The sequence below is a fragment of the Amblyraja radiata genome, chromosome 6 (genome assembly GCF_010909765.2).
Source record: "Amblyraja radiata isolate CabotCenter1 chromosome 6, sAmbRad1.1.pri, whole genome shotgun sequence".
Lineage (NCBI taxonomy): Eukaryota > Metazoa > Chordata > Chondrichthyes > Rajiformes > Rajidae > Amblyraja > Amblyraja radiata.
This window is the reverse complement of record NC_045961.1, coordinates 74,249,227-74,271,054: the sequence shown is the minus strand read 5'-3', so window position 1 is coordinate 74,271,054 and position 21,828 is coordinate 74,249,227. Positions and strand designations below refer to the sequence as shown.

Genomic DNA, 21,828 nt, shown 5'->3' with positions numbered 1-21,828 from the left:
AAAATCTCCCTTTAACAAAACCATGCTGACTTCGGCCTATTCTCCCTCTCGGCAAGCTATGATTTCAAATGACTTCTCTAATAGGCTAAAATACATTTACTCTCATAATTGTGTTTTTTTAAGTTCCAGTAGGTCACGTATTGTTCTTTTTCTGCACTCACACGCTATTTATTCGTATGTAACTGCTGATGAGCATGAGCCCCTCGCCCATGAAACAGCCTGGTGCCCTAAACCAGGGAAACAAATATCCGACTGAATGCACGGTGATATAATTAAATATCAAGATTGCATTTGTACTGTGGAGGGATTTAGAATTGCATAAACTTTATTTCCGTTTGCAGATTGCAGAATTGCATAAACGTTATTTCCGTTTGCAGATTATTTTTGTTTTAATCTAGCTGCAGGCTCGCTGCCTGTTTGTGAGCCGGGACGGGGTCAGAGGAGCTGACAGTTCAGAGAGGAGTTCGCGGCTCAGGAAGCGATTCATGTGACTCCGGCTAGGAAGGAGGAACCAGCGGCGAGCCCGGTGTCGGGGGCTGGAGGATGGGCAGCGAGCTGCGGGGCTTCATCTGCCTCTGGCTGCTGCTGCTGCAAGTCTCCCGAGCAGACAAGCAGCAGACGTGGCCGGTCCCTTACAGGTGAGCTGCTTCGCACAGAGTGTCCCACTCCCAGCATTGGTGTTGAACCGAGCGGAAGTGTTTCCTCAAGCCTGCAGCAGCAATGCATTTAAAATAAACCCACGACTTGTTTTGCATGAGCTTGTGTTTACACTCTCGCGGAAAACTCCCACCAAAGTCCAGAAAGTATTTTAGTTGGCTGAAAGATAAGACTTGGCCAGGCCAACAGGACTGAAACGTCAATAACAACAATTCATCTTTGGTGTGGGCCCAACGCTGTGCTGTGGTTTAAGATACAAATACTCTCTTAGGTTTATTTTTTAATCTTCCGTTTCATGCATTCAACTAAATGCATGTACTGAATTTTTGGTTTTCAAATTCAGTTCCCAAAAAGGCGAAACTGGGGCCAAGACGTAGCGCATGTTACTCAGATAACATCAACAACTACCATGCTACTCGATTATACATTGTAAGATGTGTACACTTCTACATATTTCAAAAAAATGTACGTTACTTGTAAAAAAAAAGTCATGCAAAAATCCATACAAACATTTGTTAATGTAGCAACTTGCAGAGGGGGAAACAAGGCGAAGTAGATGTCTGGTTTGTTCCAGGTTTTTAGACTCTACAATGATGCACACGTGATCAAATGATCATAAACGGTCACAATTTATATACTACATGTAGTTAATGGTCACAAGGAAAGATGGCACCTTTGCAGTTTATTTGATTCTGAAAGCCTTTATTCTCTCGTCTACAGCAACATGCAAACAATTTTTCATTTGATTTGGGCCTTTTGACTCAGATCAAGGGAATTATTGGGTGCTTGAGTTGTGAGCGATAATTTTCCATTTGTTTTTTTTAATATGTGAATTTTTTTTTAAACTGCTTATACTATAAATGCAAAATTAAAAAAATGAAAATTAAAAAAGAAAATTCAGCGCAGATAGACACAAAATGCTGGAGTAACTCAGCGGGACAGGCAGCATCTCTGGAGAGAAGGAATGGGTGACGTTTTGGGTCAAGACCCTTAGGACTGAGAGCACACTCAGCGAGTTAGGCAGCATTTAGTACAAGGAGAAACAATTGATGTTTCATTTTCTTGATTCTTTATCCAAGTGAAGGGTTCTGGACTTGAAACATTAACTCTTTCTCTTTCCACAGACACTATCTGACTAACTGAGTGATTCCAACCTTTTTTTTATTTCTACACTTATTTGGGCAAAGTTAGACAAGGGCCTTTTCCTGATATATTAAAATATAAAATTGCATTAGTGCTGTATTTTACTTACTAATCTATGTTAGTGCCGGATTTGAAATGACTGACTTCAATGGATTTGTGTATGTTGAGTTTGAGCACGGTCACGGTGGTGCAGCGGTAGAGTCGCTGCCTTACATCAAAATGCAACGCTGGAGACCCGGGTTCGATCCCGACTACGGGTGCTGTGTGTATGGAGTTTGTACATTCTCCCCGTGATCTGCATGGGTTTTCTCCGAGATCTTCGGTTTCCTCCCACACTCGAAAGGCGTACAGGTTTGTAGGTTAATTGGCTTGATAAATGTAAAAATTGTCCAACTTCCAGTATAGTCCCGGGTGGACTCTTAAGAAGGTACAAGCATAAAGATGTTAGAAATGGAAACAAGAGATGGACAAAGCTTTGTTGTTCACTATGATCTTGCCTGATCCTGTGTCTTAAGCCTATTTTCCACCAAATTTTCAAGGAACTTTCTGCTCAATGGTTGAACATTCAAGCTTTTCAGAGGGAGAATTTTAGACACAGTCCTCAGCACAGAGATATTTCTCCTAATCTCAGTCCTAAATGGCTGACTTCTCATTGTGAGATTATGTTCTTTGCTTCTGGAAACATGACATGAAGATGAGTCTACCCGTGATGGATACCACGGTTGGGACCCGCTCATGCAAATCTCTTAAGTAAAATTGAAGCCGGCCTACTGAATGTTGTGAAGTATTGTTTCTGCATGAGCTACCCGACTTTAATTGCTGGGTGGCAGTGTGAACTGTGAGGAGAATGCTATGAGAATGCAGAGTGACTTGGCCAGGTTGGGTGAGTGGGCAGATGCATGGCAGATGTAGTTTAATGTGGATAAATGTGAGGTTATCCACTTTGGTAGCAAAAACAGGAAGGCAGATTATTATCTAAATGGTGTCAAGTTGGTAAAAGGGGAAGTACAACAGGATCTGGGGGGTCCTTGTTCATCAGTCACTGAAAGTAAGCATGCAGATACAGCAGGCAGTGAAGAAAGTGAATGGCATGTTGGCCTTCATAACAAGAGTAGTTGAGTATAGGAGCAAAGAGGCCCTTCTGCAGATGCACAGGAGGTGTGAGACCACACCTAGAGTATTGTGTGCAGTTTTGGTCCCCTAATTTGAGGAAGGACATTCTTGCTATTGAGTGCAGCGTAGGTTTACAAGGTTAATTCCCAGGATGGCGGGACTGTCATATGCTGAGAGAATGGAGCAGCTGGGCTTGTACACTCGGGAATTTAGAAGAATGAGAGGGGATCTTATAGAAACATACAAGATTATTAAGGGTTTGGACACGCTAGAGGCAGGAAACATGCTCTCGATGTTGGGGGAGACCAGAACCAGGGGCCACAGTTTAAGAATAAAGGGTAAGCAATTTAGAACGGAGATGAGGAAATTTTCACACAGAGAGTTGTGAGTCTGGAATTCCCTGCCTCAGTTTCTCTGGATACTTTCAAGAGAGAGCTAGATAGGGCTCTTAAAGGGGGAGAAGGCAGGAACGGGGTACTGATTGGGGATGATCAACCATGATCACATTGATTGGCGATGCTGGCTCGAAGGGCAGAATGGCCTACTCCTGCACCTATTGTCTGGTTGCCTCACCTATAGGTGAGGCAACATCTATGGAGCACAGGAAATAGGCGACGTTTCGGGTCGAGACCCTTCTTCAGACTCATGTGGGGGTGGGGGCAGGTAGAAGAAAGGAAGAGGTGGAGAAAGTGGGCTGTGGGAGAGCTGGGAAGGGGAGGGGAATGAAGGAGAAACCAGGGAGAGCTGGGAAGGGGAGGGGAATGAAGGAGAAAGCAGGGACTACCTGAAATTGGAGTAGTCAATGTTCATACCGCTGGGGTGTAAACTACCCAAGCAAAATATGAGGTGCTGCTCCTCCAAATGATGGTGGGCCTCACTCTGGCCATGGATGAGGCCCAGAAAAGAAAGATCGGATTCGGAATGGGAGGGGGAGTTGAAGTGCTGAGCCACCGGGAGATCAGGTTGGTTATTGCAAACCGAGAGGAGGTGTTGGGCGAAGCGATCGCCAAGCCTACGCTTGGTCTCACCGATGTAGAGCAGCTGACACCTAGAGCAGCGGATGCAATAGATGAGGTTGGAGGAGGTGCAGGTGAACCTCTGCCGCACCTGGAAAGATTGCTTCAGTCCTTGGATGGAGTCAACCCGGAAGGTAAAGCGGCAAGTGTATAATTTCCTGCGGTTGCAAGGGAAAGTGCCAGGAGAGGGGGTGGTTTGGGTGGGAAGATGTGGCCAGTGGTGGGATCCCATTGGAGGTGGCGAAAATGTCAGGGGATTATCTTTTGTGGTAGACAAAAATGCTGGAGAAACTCAGCGAGTGAGGCAGCATCTATGGAGCGAAGGAATAGGTGACGTTTCTGGTAGACAAGGATAAAAGTCGGGGATTGGGTAACTAAATAACCTCTACTGAGAAAGTAATGCACTAAATCCTTATTCTTCCTTTATTTTCTCGGTTTAAATATTTAATTTTTAAATTCCACAACAGCTGATACAGGGCTACAGAGTCCAAAATGCGGTTACACCAAAAATTAAAATCTACCCTGATTCAAAAACTGGTAGAGAGCTGGGCTCCAAGCAAGAGATTTATTCCCATCACAGAATGTTGGGATAATACCAAAATAACAGGTTAATATCCAGAAGCTAGACACAAAAAGCTGGTGTAACTCAGCGGGACAGTAACTCAGCGAGACTGGTCTGAGGAGCGGTCCTGACCTAAAACGTCACCCATTCCTTCTCTCCCGAGATGCTGCCTGTCCCGCTGAATTACTCCAGCTTTTTGTGTCCATCTTCGGTTTAAACCAGCATTTGCAGTTACTCCATTCAGGTTAATAGCCAGTGCTTTATAAAGCGTTTAATTTAGCCTAGTTAATTAATCCTGACCAATATTAAACACATGACACGACCACAAATTAAAAAGATCACACTGCAATAGCCCACCATGGCAGTATTTTCACCACCGATTTTAGTCAAGCAGTTTCATACACTGGACAATTTGAATAAATAGGCTGCTGCAACAAATTGCTTGAATGTTAAAACCAAGACACTAATGGATAATCTTGAGCATGTGCTCATTTATATAGCTGCAGATCATGGATATAAATGAATGTCAAACAGAGCCAGCTCCATCTGAATGCAGGATCTGTATTGCTGATCTCATACAATGAGCAATGCAACTGATTCAACATATAAACCTTACAATGCATGATCCACATGAGTTACACTTGGCAGTCGCTGATCATACATAGAAACATAGAAAATAGGTGCAGGAGTAGGCCATTCGGCCCTTCGAGCCTGCACCACCATTCAATATGATCAATGCTGATCATCCAACTCAGTATTTTATTTTTATTTTTTATTTTTTTCAAGCACTAAGGAAGTTTATTGGAGTGAAAGCACAAAACAAGATGTTTTGGCAAAAGGGAGCAGAAAAAGACTTGGACGGAATTCACTCGCACAATAATATACAATTCTGGAAAGTTATTTGTGGAGAGGGAAAGTGTTAATGTTTCAGATGGGCCGCCACAAATTTTCCGGCACCTTTAATCCGGACAAAATTATGAGAGTGCCCTGAACATCCCCCCCAAAAAAAGTGGTGCCTAGGCCGTGTCTCGACCTCATCGGGACTTCCGCAGCCGATTGGCGGGTGGAATTTGCCCCCCTGCGGCTGGGGCTCTGGATGATGTGCTGGCCATGGTTGTGCGCATGTGCAGGGGGAGGATGTGCAGGCCGTGGCAGTGCGCATGTGCAAGGCGGCCAGCCGTGCCGGCAGGTGAGGAGCGGCCGGAGTGGGAAAACTCTGCGGCCCGGACACGGATGGTGGGCGGAGACGGAGAGTGACAGAGAGAGAGAGAGAGATAGAGAGGGGAGCCAAGCCGGGCAAAATGACACGGCTTTTCGGTTGCCCGGCGGGACTTTTGGTGGCCATTGGCACCCGGGCAACCGTTAATTTCGAGCCCTGTTAAGTGTTCTTGTATAAATTTGTGGAATGGTTTCTCTTCTTTGCTAATTTCACCATAGCGTTTGATGGCAAGCTGTTCTTTTCAGACGCTACGATCATCGGCCCACTCCTGATCCATTCTGTCAGCCCAAATATCCCTTCTGCCCTGCAGGCTCTCCTAATGGGGAGATACCTCAACTGAAAGACCAGGATCACATTGAAGTTTATCGGCTTCAGACTCCAGTCTGGAAGTTCAAATATGGAGATCTTCTGGGACATTTTGTGAGTGTTTTGAATTATTACCTCTTCTTTAGGACAAGAAATCTGTCAGTTTTCTTTTTCTGCAGGTGTGATCTCATCTGTTTCCTGTAAAATTGTAGCAAGGCTTTCCTACTATTTTATTTTCTCTTTCTTGCTATTACGATGCGAAAATGCATTAAACTCCTCGCATGTCTTGTTTCCAATAGGCCTAAAATATAATTGTTTCTGTCGGGAAAAGTATGTTTTATTTCACATTTGAATTTCTTGATGAGATGACCAAAACAAGTAACGATAGGACAGAGGATAATGTCTTAATGGATAGAATCAAAAAGCTGGAGTAACTCAGCGGGTCAAACAGCATCTCTGGAGAAAAGGAATAGGTGACATTTCTGGTCGAGACCCTTCTTCAGACAGTCTATGTAGACCTTAGCATGGCCTTTGACAAGGTCTTGCATGGTAGGCTAATTCAGAAGGTTAGATTACATGGTATTCAGGCTGAGATTGCAATTTGCAGACTGAATTGGCTTGGTGGTAGGATCAGAGGGTGGTAGTGGGAGGTTGCTTTTCAGATTGGAGACCTATAAACAGTTTTGTGCCACAGAGATTGCTGCTGAGTGCTTTTTTTGGCAACATTTATTTATTTGCCTCTGTACTCCACAATTTGAGATTTGTAATAGAAAAAAATCATATGTGGTTAAAGTGCACATTGTCAGATTTTAATAAAGGCCATTTTCATACATTTTGGTTTCACCATGTAGAAATTACAGCAGTGTTTATACATAGTGCCCCCATTTCAGGGCACCATAATGTTTGGGACACAGCAATGTCATGTAAATGAAAGTAGTCATGTTTAGTACTTTGTTGCATATCCTTTGCATGCAATGACTGCTTGAAGTATGCGATTCATGGACATCACCAGTTGCTGGGTGTCTTCTCTGGTGATGCTCTGCTAGGCCTGTATTACAGCCATCTTCAGCTTATGAATATTTTGAGGGCTAGTCCCCTTCAGTTTTCTCTTCAGCATATAAAAGGCATGCTCAATTGGGTTCAGATTGGGTGATTGACTTGACCACACAAGAACTGACCATTTTTTAGCTTTGAAAAACTAATTTGTTGCTTTAGCAGTATCTTTGGGATCATTGTCTTGCTCTAGAATGAACCGCCGGCCAATGAGTTTTGAGGCATTTGTTTGAACTTGAGCCGATATGCTGTGTCTATAAACTTCAGAATTCATTATGCTACTACCATCAACAGTTGTATCATCAATGAAGATAAGTGAGCCAGTACCTTCAGCAGCCATACATGAAGGCCTTAACACCCCCACCACCGTGTTTCACAGATGAGGTGGTATGCTTTGGATCTTGGCCAATTCCTTCTTTCTTCCATACTTTGCCCTTGCCATCACTCTGATATGTTAATCGTTGTCTCATCTGTCCACAAGACCGTTTTCCAGAACTGTGGATGCTCTTTTAAGTAATTCTTGGCAAACTGTAACCTGACCATCCTATTTTTGCGGCTAACCAGTGGTTTACATCTTGCAGTGTAGCATCTGTCTTTCTATTCAGTTGATTTTGGTAAGCCTAAGGTTTGGCTGATGTCTCTAACAGTTGTATTCTTGTTTCTCACTCATAATGGCTTCTTTGATTTCAATGGCACAACTTAGGTCATGTTGATAAACAGCAATAACAATTTCCAAAGGTGATGGAAAGACTGGAGGAAAGACTAGGTGCTGAGAGCTCTCTTATACCTGCATGAAGGAGGCAATTAAACACACCTGAGCATTTACAAACACCTGTGAAGCCATGTGTCTGAAACATTATGGTGCTCTGAACTGGGGGTCCATATATAAACACAGCTGTAATTTCTACATGGTGAAACCAAAATGTATAAAAATACCCTTTAATACAATCTGACCATGTGCACTTTAACCACGTGTGATTTGTTTCTATTACAAATCTCAAATTGTGGAGGCAGGGGCAAATAAATAAATGATGTATCTTTGTCCCAAACATTATGGAGGGCACTATACATATATAGTTCCATCAAAGAGGCTACACAGGTAGACAGAGTGGTAAAGACGGCACATGGTTTGCTTGCCTTCATTGGTTGAGGCAGAGTATAGGAGTTCAGATGTCATATTACAGTTGTACGAACTATTGGTTAGTTTCCACTTTTAAGTAATTGGAATATTGTGGCAGTTCTGGTCACCATGTTATAGGAAATATGTCATTAAGCTAGAGAGGGTGCAAAGAAGATTTAGACAGTAGACAATAGGTGCAGGAATAGGGCATTCGGCCCTTCGAGCCAGCATCGCCATTCAATGTGATCATGGCTGATCATCCCCAATCAGTACCCCGTTCCTGCCTTCTCCCCATATCCCCTGACTCCGCTATTTTAAGAGCCTTATCTAGCTCTCTCTTGAAAGCATCCAGACAACCCGCCTCCACCGCCCTCTGAGGCAGAGAATTCCACAGACTCACCACTCTCTGTGAGAAATAGTGTTTCCTCGTCTCCGTTTTAAATGGCTTACTCCTTATTTTTGAACTGTTGCCCCTGGTTCTGGACTCCCCCAACATCGGGAACATGTTTCCTGCCTCTAGCGTGTCCAAACCCTTAACAATCTTATATGTTTCAGTGAGATTACCTCTCATCCTTCTAAACTCCAGAGTTTACAGGCCCAGCTGTTCCATTCTCTCAGCATATGACAGTCCCGCCATCCCAGGAATTAACCTTGTAAACCTACGCTGCACTCTCTCAATAGCAAGAATGTCCTTCCTCAAATTAGGGGACCAAAACTGTACACAATACTCCAGGTATGGTCTCACAAGGGCTCAGTACAACTGCAGAAGGACCTCTTTGCTCATCATTTGCAGGAATGTTACCTAGACTGGAGGACTTGAGTTGAAAGAGATTGAATAGATGGGAATTGTTTCTTCTTGGAGCGAAAGTTAGTTAAGGGTGATATTAGAGAGGTTTACAAAGTTAATGGGATGTAGGGTAGATTGCCTTATTCCTAGGGTAGGGGAAGTTTAAAACTCGAGGGCATAGGTTTAAGGTTAGAGGAGATTTAAAGGGGATCAGAGGGACAAGCTTTCCACACTGGGTAGTAGATGGATCGAATGAGGTGCCAGAGGAGCTGGTCGAGGCGGGGACAATCACAACATTTAGTTACATTTGAACAGTTACATGGATAAGAAACATTTGGTAGGACAATGGCCAATGTTGCTCCGGTTTCCTCCCAAATTTGTAAATTGATCCTGTGTAGGATAGTATGTGTGTAAGCGATGATCGCTGATCGGCACGGACTCGGTTGGCCGAAGGGCCTGCTTCCATGCTATATCTCTAAATTCTAAAGTAATATTTGAATTTTTAACTTTACCAGGAGGTTGGATGAGGAAGTTAGTGACACACATTGCCTTTTTATTTTTTTGAATTATAAAAGTTCCATAAAAAAATTCAATTTTGTGTAAATTATTCACCTTTAATGAAGTGGATAAGGAAACCTTGTCAAAAGTTAAAGTATATGTGGATTATATTTGGGGTTAACTTTAAAACATTGGTCATTTCTTGCACCTTATCAGTTTTTACACTCTTCACAGCATATTATGCATGATGCAATTGGCTTCAGGAGCACCTTGACAGGTAAAAACTACACCATGGAGTGGTATGAACTCTTTCAACTTGGAAACTGCTCTTTTCCACATCTTCGACCCGGCATAGCTGCTCCTTTCTGGTGCAATCAAGGAGCAGCCTGTTTCTTTGAGGGAATAGATGACCTACATTGGAAAGAAAATGGATCCTTGGTGAAAGTTTCTGAAGTATCTGGTAAGTACAAGGATCAATTGGTTGTCCAGGAATGAACTTCCACTGCATTAAATAGGAAAGGATGAAATATAAGAGTATGTTAACATGAATCAAAATGTGTTATGCTTCTTGAAAATGTTTAAAATCCAATACAATTATTTTCTCAAAACACAGGAGGCTAGTGAGTCTGAAAACTCATCAGTTCCATTTTCTCACTTGTTTCCCTGTAACCTATTCCCCTTCACATATCCATCAAACATCCTCGTTCCTCCACATATCTCTGCTGCTGATGGCAAATATGTTACGGAGAGAATTTAAGCTGACTTGCTAAGAGGGAAATCTTGAATCTTGAATCTATTATTATTCTTTTGAATTTTTGATAGTGAAGAACAATAATGGTGAAATGCAATTTTGTCATAAGTTGGCTTTTTAATTATGAAACCAGCCTTGCATAGGAACTTAATGAGTAAAGATTTGCAGTTGAGCTCATTATGTGCTAAATTAGAAATGTACAGTTTGTATTGATCTGCTTGCAATGGGATTGTTTGTGCAGAAGTAGTTTATCTGACGGGTGGCTTTCCAATTTTGAGCATGCAAATGATGCAGACCATGAAAGTAGACTTGCCGATGGGATCAGTGGTAGCTGAAATACGGCAATCAGCCTTTGCATTTTTCCTGCCCTTCTCTGTATTACCAAGGACAGAAACTCGGGTTAGTTACCTTGTACACCGTATGCTTAAAAAAATAGCTAAAGTGTAAAGTATAGGCAGAGAATGGATGGCTTTGCTGTTGAGTCTGGAGTCTTGTGCAAAATCTTAACTCTTAGCCAAATTATTTATTGTAATTGATACCACTTTAATCAAAGTGGTGCTGATGCAGTGTAAACACGATCCACTGTGGGATTGAATGGATTCATTCTGCAAATTTGAGATTGATATCTGGGAGTAGTTGTGTGCTGATCAGTTTTCAGTCTGTAGAAGGGTCTTCACCCAAAACGTCACCTATTCCTTCGCTCCATACATGCTGCCTCACCCACTGAGTTTCTCCAGCTTTATTGTCTACCAGTGATTAGGAATAATAAGTGGCCATGTTTGTTCACCTTAACCCAGCGTGATTAACCATTATTGTTGTTTTAACAGGGAATATGATGCAAAAACAATCCTGATATTGATTATATGGGCACTCTGATGGAACAGGACTGTGTTATGTGGCTCTGAGATCGAGAAATGCCTAATTGGGCCGGTATTTCCTGAAATAGGATGAGTGGTGATCCTATTGAAAGATTTTAAGATCCTAAGGGGGCATGACAGGCTAGATGCCGAAGTTTTCATCAATGGGAGAGTCCTGAATGAGGGATACATTTTCAACATTTAACCTTGAGGCACGCAGAAACATTTTATTAGAGAGTACAATCGATGTCTGCCATTCCCTTTTCCTCAGAGAGTTGTGCAAACTAGATCATAAGAAGTTATTGTTTTTAAAGTGGAGGTAGATACATTATTTCAAGATTGGAGCATTGAGGGCTAAGGGGAGGTCTGGCCCTGGGCAGATCAGCCAAGATCTTAGTGAAGAGGGAGATGTGCTTGAGGGGACAGGTGGCATGCTCTTCCTCTTATTTTTCTTGTATTTGTATAAGAATACAACTCTGGTTTTAATTTTTGAATTAAATATGCTATAGACTCGCTCCACTCATTGTCTGGATACTGGAATAAGCAAAATTCTTCAGTCGCTGGTTGTGAATAGTTTGTCAACCTCGGATATCATCATAATATGCATTCATTTATGCAAGGCTATTAAAACTTCTCTTAGGCTCTCTTCGTTTATCATCTGTCAGTTTAATCTGTGCATTACGATTGTTTAATCCATTGTTGTTGCAATCCCTGCACTTTCAGAGAAGGAAATCCTCAATTTGTGTATCTTCTATCTGGATATTTATGGAAACTTTCTTAAACGGCTTAACAAAAGTGGTCTCTACCCCCAAAACAAATAAGTATCAGGGCTCGAAATTAGCGGTAACGTGACGTTTTGTGTCGGCGACGGCTGTGGGAAAGTGTGGCGTGATGGAGGGTTGGAGCGAATGACGGGCCCGCACAGCAGCAGCGGCGACGGCTCCATCTCCTCGTCCTCCCGCACCCCGCCCGGCCTGATAACGGCCGCTGCTGCCACTCCGCCAACGGCGCTTTCATAACAAACCCTTAGAGGAGGGAGGTGTCGGTCAGAGGCAGAAGTAGAGTGGGGGGGGGAGTGAGGATAGAGCGCGGTGATTGGAGGAGGGAGACGTGCCAAAACACTCTCGGCAGACAGCCAGGATCGATCCCGGTCTCCGGCGCTGCAATCGCTGCCGAACCGCCACTGACCGACAACTCCCTCCTCCAAGGGTCTGTTTTGAAAGCGCCGTTGACAGAGTGGCAGCGGTGTGCGGGAGGAGGAGGAGATGTAGCCGCCGTCGCTGCTGCCGCTGCTGTGCGGGGCCCGTCATTCGCTCCGTCACGCCACACTTAGCATCTTTCCCACAACCGGGTGGCCAGAGACGTCGGGGTCAGACGGGAGCGGTGCCTACAGCCAGCGCAGAGAAGCAGCGCTAAACCCAGCGCACTCTGCCTGTCCCTGTGTGGATTGAGACAGGGCTGTAGGTGAGCCGGGCAGTTGAGCTGCATTTAGCGCTGGCTTGAGCTGAAATTACCGTTCAACGAAGCCCCGCGCACGCGTGTGTGAGTGTGCGCATGCGCATGCGCGGCCGCCAAGATATTGTGTTCCCCGGTTCCTTCCATATTTTGATAGCGATTTGAGTGATGATGCCGTTGTTATCCAAGGAGCGCTGACCTTCCTTCCCACCTCCTCTGCCCCTTCCTGTACCTCTCTTGAACGCCCCCCTCCACCCCCCTTATCCTGAGACCCCTCCTCTCCATCCCACACTGATCCCCATTCCTGCCTCTATTCAGTCCTCACTGACATCCCCTGTGGTCCCCCCCCCATCTATTCGTCCTGCACTGATCTCCCTATCCACCTCGCATTGATTCTCCTGCCACTCCCCATCAATCCTACACTGGTCCCCCAATTTATCCTTTACTGACCCCCCTTCCCATCCATCCTGTACTGCTCCACCTCTTCATCCTGCACTGCTCCTCCCATCCATCCTGCACAGATCCCCCCCCCCCCATTCAACCCACTGTCATCCCCCGCGCTCTCCCCACACAATTTTACCTACTCCAACCAACACACATTAATTCCCCTGCCTCAATCCATCCAATCCGCACCGATCGCCTTCTCAAGCCCCCCCCCCCCCCCCTCCCCCACCACCACCACCATCTATCCATCCTGCACTGATGTCTTCAGAGCTAACATTGACTATGTTTGATAACGGAATGCAATCAAATATGTTTTAATTCCCAATGTTATTAGTTGTTTTAATCCATAAAGATGGATTAATTAAATTGTGAACACGTGAAACATTAAAACCGCTGAATAATCCAACCACATTTTTGTTTGGAAGTAGAAAGAAATAATAAAAATTGCATTAATTGATTGGTGAATATGTTTAGTTTGTGACTTTATTTGAAGCAGAAATAATATGTGAATGCTTCATTGAGCATAATTCCGACTGGTAACTACTCACTTCGTCCGAGCACGCGTCATGCAAGCCATCTTAAATAACCACCTAAACTGTCATTTGGCAACCAAAAAAGCTGCCAAGGTTGCCCGGCTAGCAACAGGGAAAAAAAGTTAAGCGAGAGCCCTGAGGTATTGCCACAGACAGCTTTGGAGGCCAAGTCAATGGATGTTTTTAAGGCAGAGATTGACAGATTCTTAATTAGTAATTGTGTCAGGGGTTTTAGGGAGAAGGCAGGAGAATGGGGTTGAGAGGGGAAGATAGATCAGCCATGATTGAATGGCAGAGTAGACTTGATGAGCCAAATGGCCGCATTCTGCGCCTATAATTTATATATATTTGTGTAGTTATCCCTAAACCTTCTCACTGCCTTCAGCCGACATAACATTAGAACACGAACACGAAGCAATGGTAGGTCATTCTGTTTCAAATGACTGCTGCAAAAAGTCAATGAATTTATGGCGCCTTTTTTAAGGAGGGGGGAGGGGTGGAAACATGTCCAAATGTACTCTATTGAATTTGTTCTACGGTGAAAATTGCAGAATTAATGATAAATTAATGAGAGACATGGAGCGTGAAATAACCTCCATGTGATATACGACACAGTGAATAGATTAACACTGAATACATTTAGTTAGGTAACTTTCAATGAACTAGGTACATCTTCTTGTCTTATATGCCCGTACAGGTGACACAATAACACAGCCAGTAGCGTTGCTGCCTCAAAGCTCCAGTGTAATCCTGACCTCCAATCCTGTCTGGAGTTCGTATGTTCTCGTAATTGGGTGAACCTCTGGGTGCTCCAGTTTGCTCCCATAACCCTAAGCCAAAGTTGGTAGATTAATTGGACAGTATAAATTGTTGCTAGACAGTAGGTGAGTGATAGAAGCTGGGGGAAATGAATAGGAATATGGGAGATTACAATGGGATTGGCAATGGGTCAGTGTAAATGGGAATTGATGATCAGTGCAGAATCAATGGGCCGCACAGCCTTTTGCTGTGATTGAGTCTGAGAAAGACTATTACATTATTTTGTGTTTTGTTCAGCATTGCAATAAGATTTACATTTTACTCGAAACACCATGAAGCAGCTTGACCCATTATTTTCTTTGCGTATTCAACTTGCAGTCCGTGCCCTTGCCCCTCCACACTCTCCTGTGATGGATGTGGAGCACCAAGCGAGCTGTCCCCACCAATCCATCCATGAAACATAGAAACATAGAAAATAGGTGCAGGAGTAGGCCATTCGGCCCTTCGAGCCTGCACCGCCATTCAATATGATCATGGCTGATCATCCAACTCAGTATCCTGTACTTGCCTTCTCTCCATACTCCCTGATCCCTTTAGCCACAAGGGCCACATCTAACTTCCTCTTAAATATAGCCAATTAACTGGCCTCAACTACCTTCTGTGGCAGAGAATTACAGAGATTCACCACTCTCTGTGTGAAAAATGTTTTTCTCATCTCGGTCCTAAAAGATTTCCCCCTTATCCTTAAACTGTGACCCCTTGTTCTGGACTTCCCCAACATCGGGAACAATCTTCCTGCATCTAGCCTGTCCAACCCCTTAAGAATTTTGTAGGTTTCTATAAGATCCCCCCTCAATCTTCTAAATTCTAGCGAGTACAAGCCGAGTCTATCCAGTCTTTCTTCATATGAAAGTCCTGACATCCCAGGAATCAGTCTGGTGAGCCTTCTCTGTACTCCCTCTATGGCAAGAATGTCTTTTCTCAGGTTAGGAGACCAAAACTGTACGCAATACTCCAGGTGTGGTCTCACCAAGACCCTGTACAACTGCAGTAGAACCTCCCTGCTCCTATACTCAAATCCTTTTGCTATGAATGCTAACATACCATTCGCTTTCTTCACTGCCTGCTGCACCTGCATGCCTACTTTCAATGACTGGTGTACCATGACACCCAGGTCTCGTTGCATCTCCCCTTTTCCTAATCGGCCACCATTTAGATAATAGTCTACTTTCCTGTTTTTGCCACCAAAGTGGATAACCTCACATTTATCCACATTATACTGCATCTGCCATGTATTTGCCCACTCACCCAGCCTATCCAAGTCACCTTGCAGCCTCCTAGCATCCTCCTCACAGCTAACGCTGCCCCCCAGCTTCATGTCATCCGCAAACTTGGAGATGTTGCATTCAATTCCCTCGTCCAAATCATTAATATATATTGTAAATAGCTGGGGTCCCAGCACTGAGCCTTGCGGTACCCCACTAGTCACTGCCTGCCATTGTGAAAAGGACCCGTTTACTCCTACTCTTTGCTTCCTGTCTGCCAGCCAGTTCTCTATCCACATCAATACTGAACCCCCAATACCGTGTGCTTTAAGTTTGTATACTAATCTCTTATGTGGGACCTTGTCGAAAGCCTTCTGAAAGTTCAGATATAACACATCCACTGGTTTTCCCTTATCCACTCTACTAGTTACATCCTCTAAAAATTCTATAAGATTCGTCAGACATGATTTACCTTTCATAAATCCATGCTGACTTTGCCCAATGATTTCACCACTTTCCAAATGTGCCGCTATCCCATCTTTAATAACTGACTCTAGCAGTTTCCCCACTACCGATATTAGACTAACTGGTCTGTAATTCCCCGTTTTTTCTCTCCCTCCCTTTTTAAAAAGTGGGGTTACATTAGCTACCCTCCAATCCTCAGGAACTACTCCAGAATCTAAAGAGTTTCGAAAAATTATCACTAATGCATCCACTATTTCTGCAGCTACTTCCTTAAGTACTCTGGGATGCAGCCTATCTGGCTCTGGGGATTTATTGGCCTTTAATCCATTCAATTTACCTAACACCACTTCCCGGCTAACCTGAATTTCACACAGTTCCTCCATCTCATTTGACCCCCGGTCCCCTGCTATTTCCGGCAGATTTTTTATGTCTTCCTTAGTGAAGACAGAACCAGTAGTTATTCAATTGGTCTGCCATGTCTTTGTTCCCATGATCAATTCATCTGTTTCTGACTACAAGGGACCTACATTTGTTTTAACTAATCTTTTTCTCTTCACATATCTATAAAAACGTTTGGAGTCAGTTTTTATGTTCCCTGCCAGTTTTCTTTCATAATCTATTTTCCCTTTCCTAATTAAGCCCGTTGTCCTCCTCTGCTGGACTGAATTTCTCCCAGTCCTCTGGTAGGCTGCTTTTTCTGGCTAATTTGTATGCTTCATCTTTTGTTTTGATACTATCCCTGATTTCTCTTGTTATCCACGGATGCACTACCTTCCCTGATTTATTCTTTTGCCAAACTGGGATGAACAATTGTTGTAGTTCATCCATGCAATCTTTAAATGCCTTCCATTGCATATCCACCGTCAACCCTTTAAGAATCAATTGCCAGTCTATCTTGGCCAATTCACGTCTCATACCCTCAAAGTTACCTTTCTTTAAGTTCAGGACCCTTGTTTCTGAATTAACAATGTCACTCTCCATCCTAATGAAGAACTCAACCATATTATCGTCACTCTTGCCCAAGGGGCCACGCACAACAAGACTGCTAACTAACCCTTCCTCATTACTCAATACCCAGTCTAGAATAGCCTGCTCTCTCGTTGGTTCCTCTACATGTTGGTTTAGAAAGTTATCCTGCATACATTCCAAGAAATCCTCTTCCTCAGCACCCCTGCCAATTTGATTCACCCAATCTATATGTAGATTGAAGTCACCCATTATAACTGTTTTACCTTTGTTGCACGCATTTCTAATTGCCTGTTTGATGCCATCCCCAACTCCACTACTACTGTTAGGTGGCTGTACACAACTCCCGCTAGTGTTTTCTGCCCCTTAGTGTTTCGCAGCTCTACCCATATCGATTCCACATCCTCCAAGCTAATGTCCTTCCTTTCTATTGCGTTAATCTCCTCTCTAACCGGCAACGCTACCCCACCTCCTTTTCCTTTCTGTCTATCCCTCCTGAATATTGAATATATGAAAGACGTGAGTCTTCAGTGATTGTGTGGCCTCAGGTTGTGTGTTGCTGAGATTCTGGCCCAGGAACACCCTGACAGCTTTTCTTGGGAGGCAAGGATCTCAAACCTCTAGGACATCTCCAAGGGTTGCTTGGAGAGATTTTAGGCTGCTGTGAATAAAACTAAATAAATAAAGTGAATAAATGTTAAGAATACATGTTAGAGTTTTATTTTAATATGTAATGTAACTCTTATTTACCCAGGTGAAATATTTAACAAAATGGCCAAATGGGTAAAGGAAGACAACAGAACTGGTATATACTACGAGACATGGACTGTTCGAGCTGATCCTAATCCTGGCTCCAAAACATGGTTTGAATCTTATGACTGTTCAGCATTTGTGTTGAGAACTTATCATGCACTGTCAAAATTAGGTGCTGTCTTTAAGAGCCCAATACAGACCAATTATACCAGAATATTTCTGTATAGTGGTGAACCTACCTATCTAGGTAATGACAGCTCCATATTTGGGCCACATGGCAAGAAGACATTAGCAGAACAAATTAATTCCTTTTATCATCCATTTAGACCTCCACATTCTGCAAAAGAATTTATAATAAGCCTTTTGGAAATAGTTGAAAAGGTTATAGTACAGAACACTTTTTACCTTTATTTTAATTATGAGTATTGGTACCTACCAATGAAGCAACCTTATATTGAAATAACATATGAAGAAATTCCTTTACCTTCTTAACATGCACAGTTTTTGTTAGTAGACATTCATTCAGGTATTAGGAAATGTAACTTTACTAACTCCGCTAAAAATATTAATTGATTATAAAATAATGGGCACTGATTAACTCAATGATATTATTTCAAACTTCCCCAATGTTGACTTTCAAATGCCCAACTCAGGTTGTTGACTGATTAACCAGATATCTAGCCAGTTCCTTGAAATGATGAGTTCACAAGAATGACAGCTGGAGCTGGAAGAGGAGGGAAATAAATGCTCTGGGATATGGTGTGATGAGAATGGATGAATATCGACAGACACACATTATGCTCTGAATTTAATTGTCTGCCTTTGACAATATTGGTGTACCATGGATTAACGTCTTCCTAAATAAAGTGTCACATTTTGTGTCCATTCTTATTCTGAAGTCTGTTAAGCCATTTTGGAGAGCAGGTTAGAATCTACCAAAATGATCGATCTTGGCCGATGTCTGATCTAGACAATGTATAGCAGGTTTTCTTCCTTGAAATACATGAGCCAGATTTATCAGCCATTAGTTTCTATGAATCACTATTACTGGCTCCTATTTTCATTACAAACCGACAATCATATAACCATATATAACCATATCACTTGGTTAATCCTGTGGTGGGATTCAAATGTACCTGCTAATGAATAATTTGGGCATCTGGATAATTATAGTCTAGTAACTTGACCATTTTGCTACCGCATTTGCTTTTTTTCCACTTGCGATATGTTGAATGCTTCCAACTTACATTTGTATTATCCCTTGTTTGAGTTTGTGGTGAAAACGCAAATCTTGCAACAGATCCTCTACATCACTCCAATGCTAATGTTATTAAACTGAATTCACTTCTCTACTGTTAATATCATGTGGCGATATGGATTCAGTTGATTCAGTTTATTGTGCTGTTCAATAAATAGTGGATATTCTCTCTAAGTCAGGATCTTTTACTTAATGCAAACTGTCTCACTGGGAAATCCTGAATAATCATAATTTCCATGTTCTGCATAAATGTGTTACAAGAGCTCCCAACAAAGTGAATTAGCTGATGAATTTATCCTCATCAACCTTTCTAACTAAATGAGAACTGGCATTATGAAAACGTCTACACCTGGCAGATTGATGGCACTCTGCCAGCCCCACACTGATTTACATCAAGCTGGGTAATGAGCTTCCATCACATGGGTGGTGTCACAAACATCCTTCTGTTCAACTGCTACAACAGCACTTAATTCAGAACCAAATATCAGTCTTCTGATCAGTGTTAATATGTAAATATGTAAAGAAACAATGTTTGTTTTGCAAAGTCATTTTATATAGAATTACTTATTAACTCAGTGGGAGGGTGGCACAGATGTAGAGTTGCTGCCATTCAGTACCAGGGACACTGGTCGGATCCTGACAATGGATGCTTGTCTGTACGGAGTTTGTACATTCTCTCTGTCACAGCATAGGTTTGCTCTGAGTGCTCTGGATTCCTACCACATTCCAAAGATGTCCAGGTTTGTAGGTTGATTGGCTTCTGTAAAATTGTCCCTAGTCTGTAGAAATGGAATTAGTGTACTGGGATCACTAGTCGGCGTGAACTCGGTGGGCCGAAGGGCCTGTTTCCATGCAGTTCTCTAAGCTAAACTTTAGAGATGGGGAGATAGATGTAAACATTCAAGTGAGATACACAACAATAAGATATGGAGATCTAATTGGAAAATTAAACCTTGTTATCTGGTAATCTTCATTCACTAAATTGCAAACCGCAACAGCAGGAATTTCTCTTTTACTGCTTGAGAATACCCCAACCCTATTGGAACGTGGTCATTCAATCTCATTAGGTGAAGAAATAGTGTTAAGAGTATTGCTGTGCCTTTGCCTATTGTGAGAAAAGCAGAGATTACCTGGAAAACACCAAGTCCTCCTTTGCATTGAAAAGTCCAGCAGATCATATGGAACTGTGCAAGTAAGTTCATTGCCTGAAGCAACTCTCTGCACCGTGCAGTGCTTCTGAAGCACTTCATTTGACACACAACTTTTGTTATTTGTATTGTTCCACAACAGGTAGAATCTTTACCTAACAGACTGTTCAATGAGGATGAAATATGTTGTTACCTAAAAACATATTTGAATAAAATCAGCTCTGTACATTAATGTTTACCAAATGTAGTCTTTTTACTCTCCCTGATTTTTCACCATTGGTATTAGAATCAAAAATCAAAAAAATGCCGATGCTAGATATCTGAAATAAAAACTAAATGATGTGAAGATGCTGCAAAACAGGCTGCAGTTGGGGGAGGGGGAGGGGGAGAAAAGGGGGGAACAAAGTTAACTGATTGGTAGCCCTTGTTAATGTATATTATGAGGGGGGGAGGCAAGGTTGCGGTTAAGTGTCTATTCTGAGAAATCATTCTTACCTCCACCCAACTTCCCATTACCACCACCATGTTCAGTGTCTTCAAACGATGACTGTTGTGATTGTGTAGCTCTTGAGTGACAAGAGTGTGAGGATTTTTTTTCCTTTTGCAGACATGATCTCGGCAAGTATTCAGGCACAGTGCCTCGTGAGTGCTGGGCTGCCAGGGGTGACAACTTTTAGATGGGAATGAAACAGGTTCTGTGTGCCCTTGGTTGTGAATGTATTTTTCAAAAAGAAAATCCCCACGGGACTAGTTTGGGAGATAATTTATCCCTGGTATTCTGGCCTGGTTATTCCTCCTGTAGTAAGGAGAGAGAGAGACAAATCAACTATGTGCTGGTTGTTAGCAAGTTGCTAATATAACACCAAAAATGCTGGAAATATTCAGGCTAGGTAGCATCTGTGGAGAGCAGGGATCATTTTAAAATAGCCATGTTTTAAATTGCAGGGAAGGGGGAAAAGTAGTGAACAACAAAGTGAATATCTAATATATGTGAAAGAAAGTGATAGTATTGGTTGAGGAGGGGGGAAATGAACGTTGATAATGGCATCTGAATAGTGGCAAGAGAGAGATAATGCATACTGGAAACATGAACTAAAGGAGAATGAGGCAAAGCACTGGTCAGAAAGTAGCTGTGGAGAGAGAAAAAACAGTTCCATATCAGGACAGAGATTGAAAGCAAACAAACTGCAGATGAAATAAATGTGAAAGAAAACTAAGAAATGCTGCAAGCATTCAGCAGACCTGGCAGTGTCAGTGGATAAAGAACTAGAGTCAACTCTCCATGTCGATAACTCCTTTCCCATCATGGAAGGTCATCAACCGAGAATTGAAGATCAAAACATTTCTCAGCAAGCAAACACTCGTTTTCTCTCCAGTCAACGTGTGGCTTTTTAAATCTGATCTGCTTTTTCCCGTCCACCAGAGAGAATCATTTATTTTCTTGAAAAGCTCCATCTGCTTACCTGTTTGTTTCCAAGGTGGACAGACTTAATGTTTCCAATCTGACCAAAAACATTACCCTTCTCGCCAGAGATGCTGCCTGTCTTGCTGAGTTACTCCAGCTTTTTGTGTTTATCTTCGGTTCAAACCAGCATCTGCAGTTCCTTCTTACATATATTAAAACTTAAGTATTTCATTAATGTATTTCTATGTGTGTGACTCAACAGCACTTTGTTACAGGCATGGCATGACTCAGCAGA

At 42.7% G+C, this 21,828-nt stretch overlaps 1 protein-coding gene across 1 annotated transcript; it reads left to right on the top strand.

The window, feature by feature from the left end:
* Nucleotides 1-401: 401 nt before the first annotated feature.
* cln5 (CLN5 intracellular trafficking protein) lies at nt 402-20,360 on the top strand. The gene is made up of 4 exons (XM_033022984.1): nt 402-638; nt 5,956-6,130; nt 9,709-9,934; nt 17,724-20,360. Exons 1-4 carry the CDS (start codon nt 544-546, stop codon nt 18,212-18,214), a joined length of 987 nt encoding a protein of 328 aa, XP_032878875.1. The 5' UTR covers nt 402-543; the 3' UTR covers nt 18,215-20,360.
* Nucleotides 20,361-21,828: the final 1,468 nt, after the last annotated feature.

Coding starts and splice junctions, on each gene's coding strand:
- cln5 (XM_033022984.1), top strand. CDS start 544: ATGGGCAGCGAGCTGCGGGGCTTCATCTGCCTCTGGCTGCTGCTGCTG. Junction 639..5,955: donor ACGTGGCCGGTCCCTTACAG/GTGAGCTGCTTC, acceptor TGTTCTTTTCAG/ACGCTACGATCATCGGCCCA. Junction 6,131..9,708: donor GAGATCTTCTGGGACATTTT/GTGAGTGTTTTG, acceptor CACTCTTCACAG/CATATTATGCATGATGCAAT.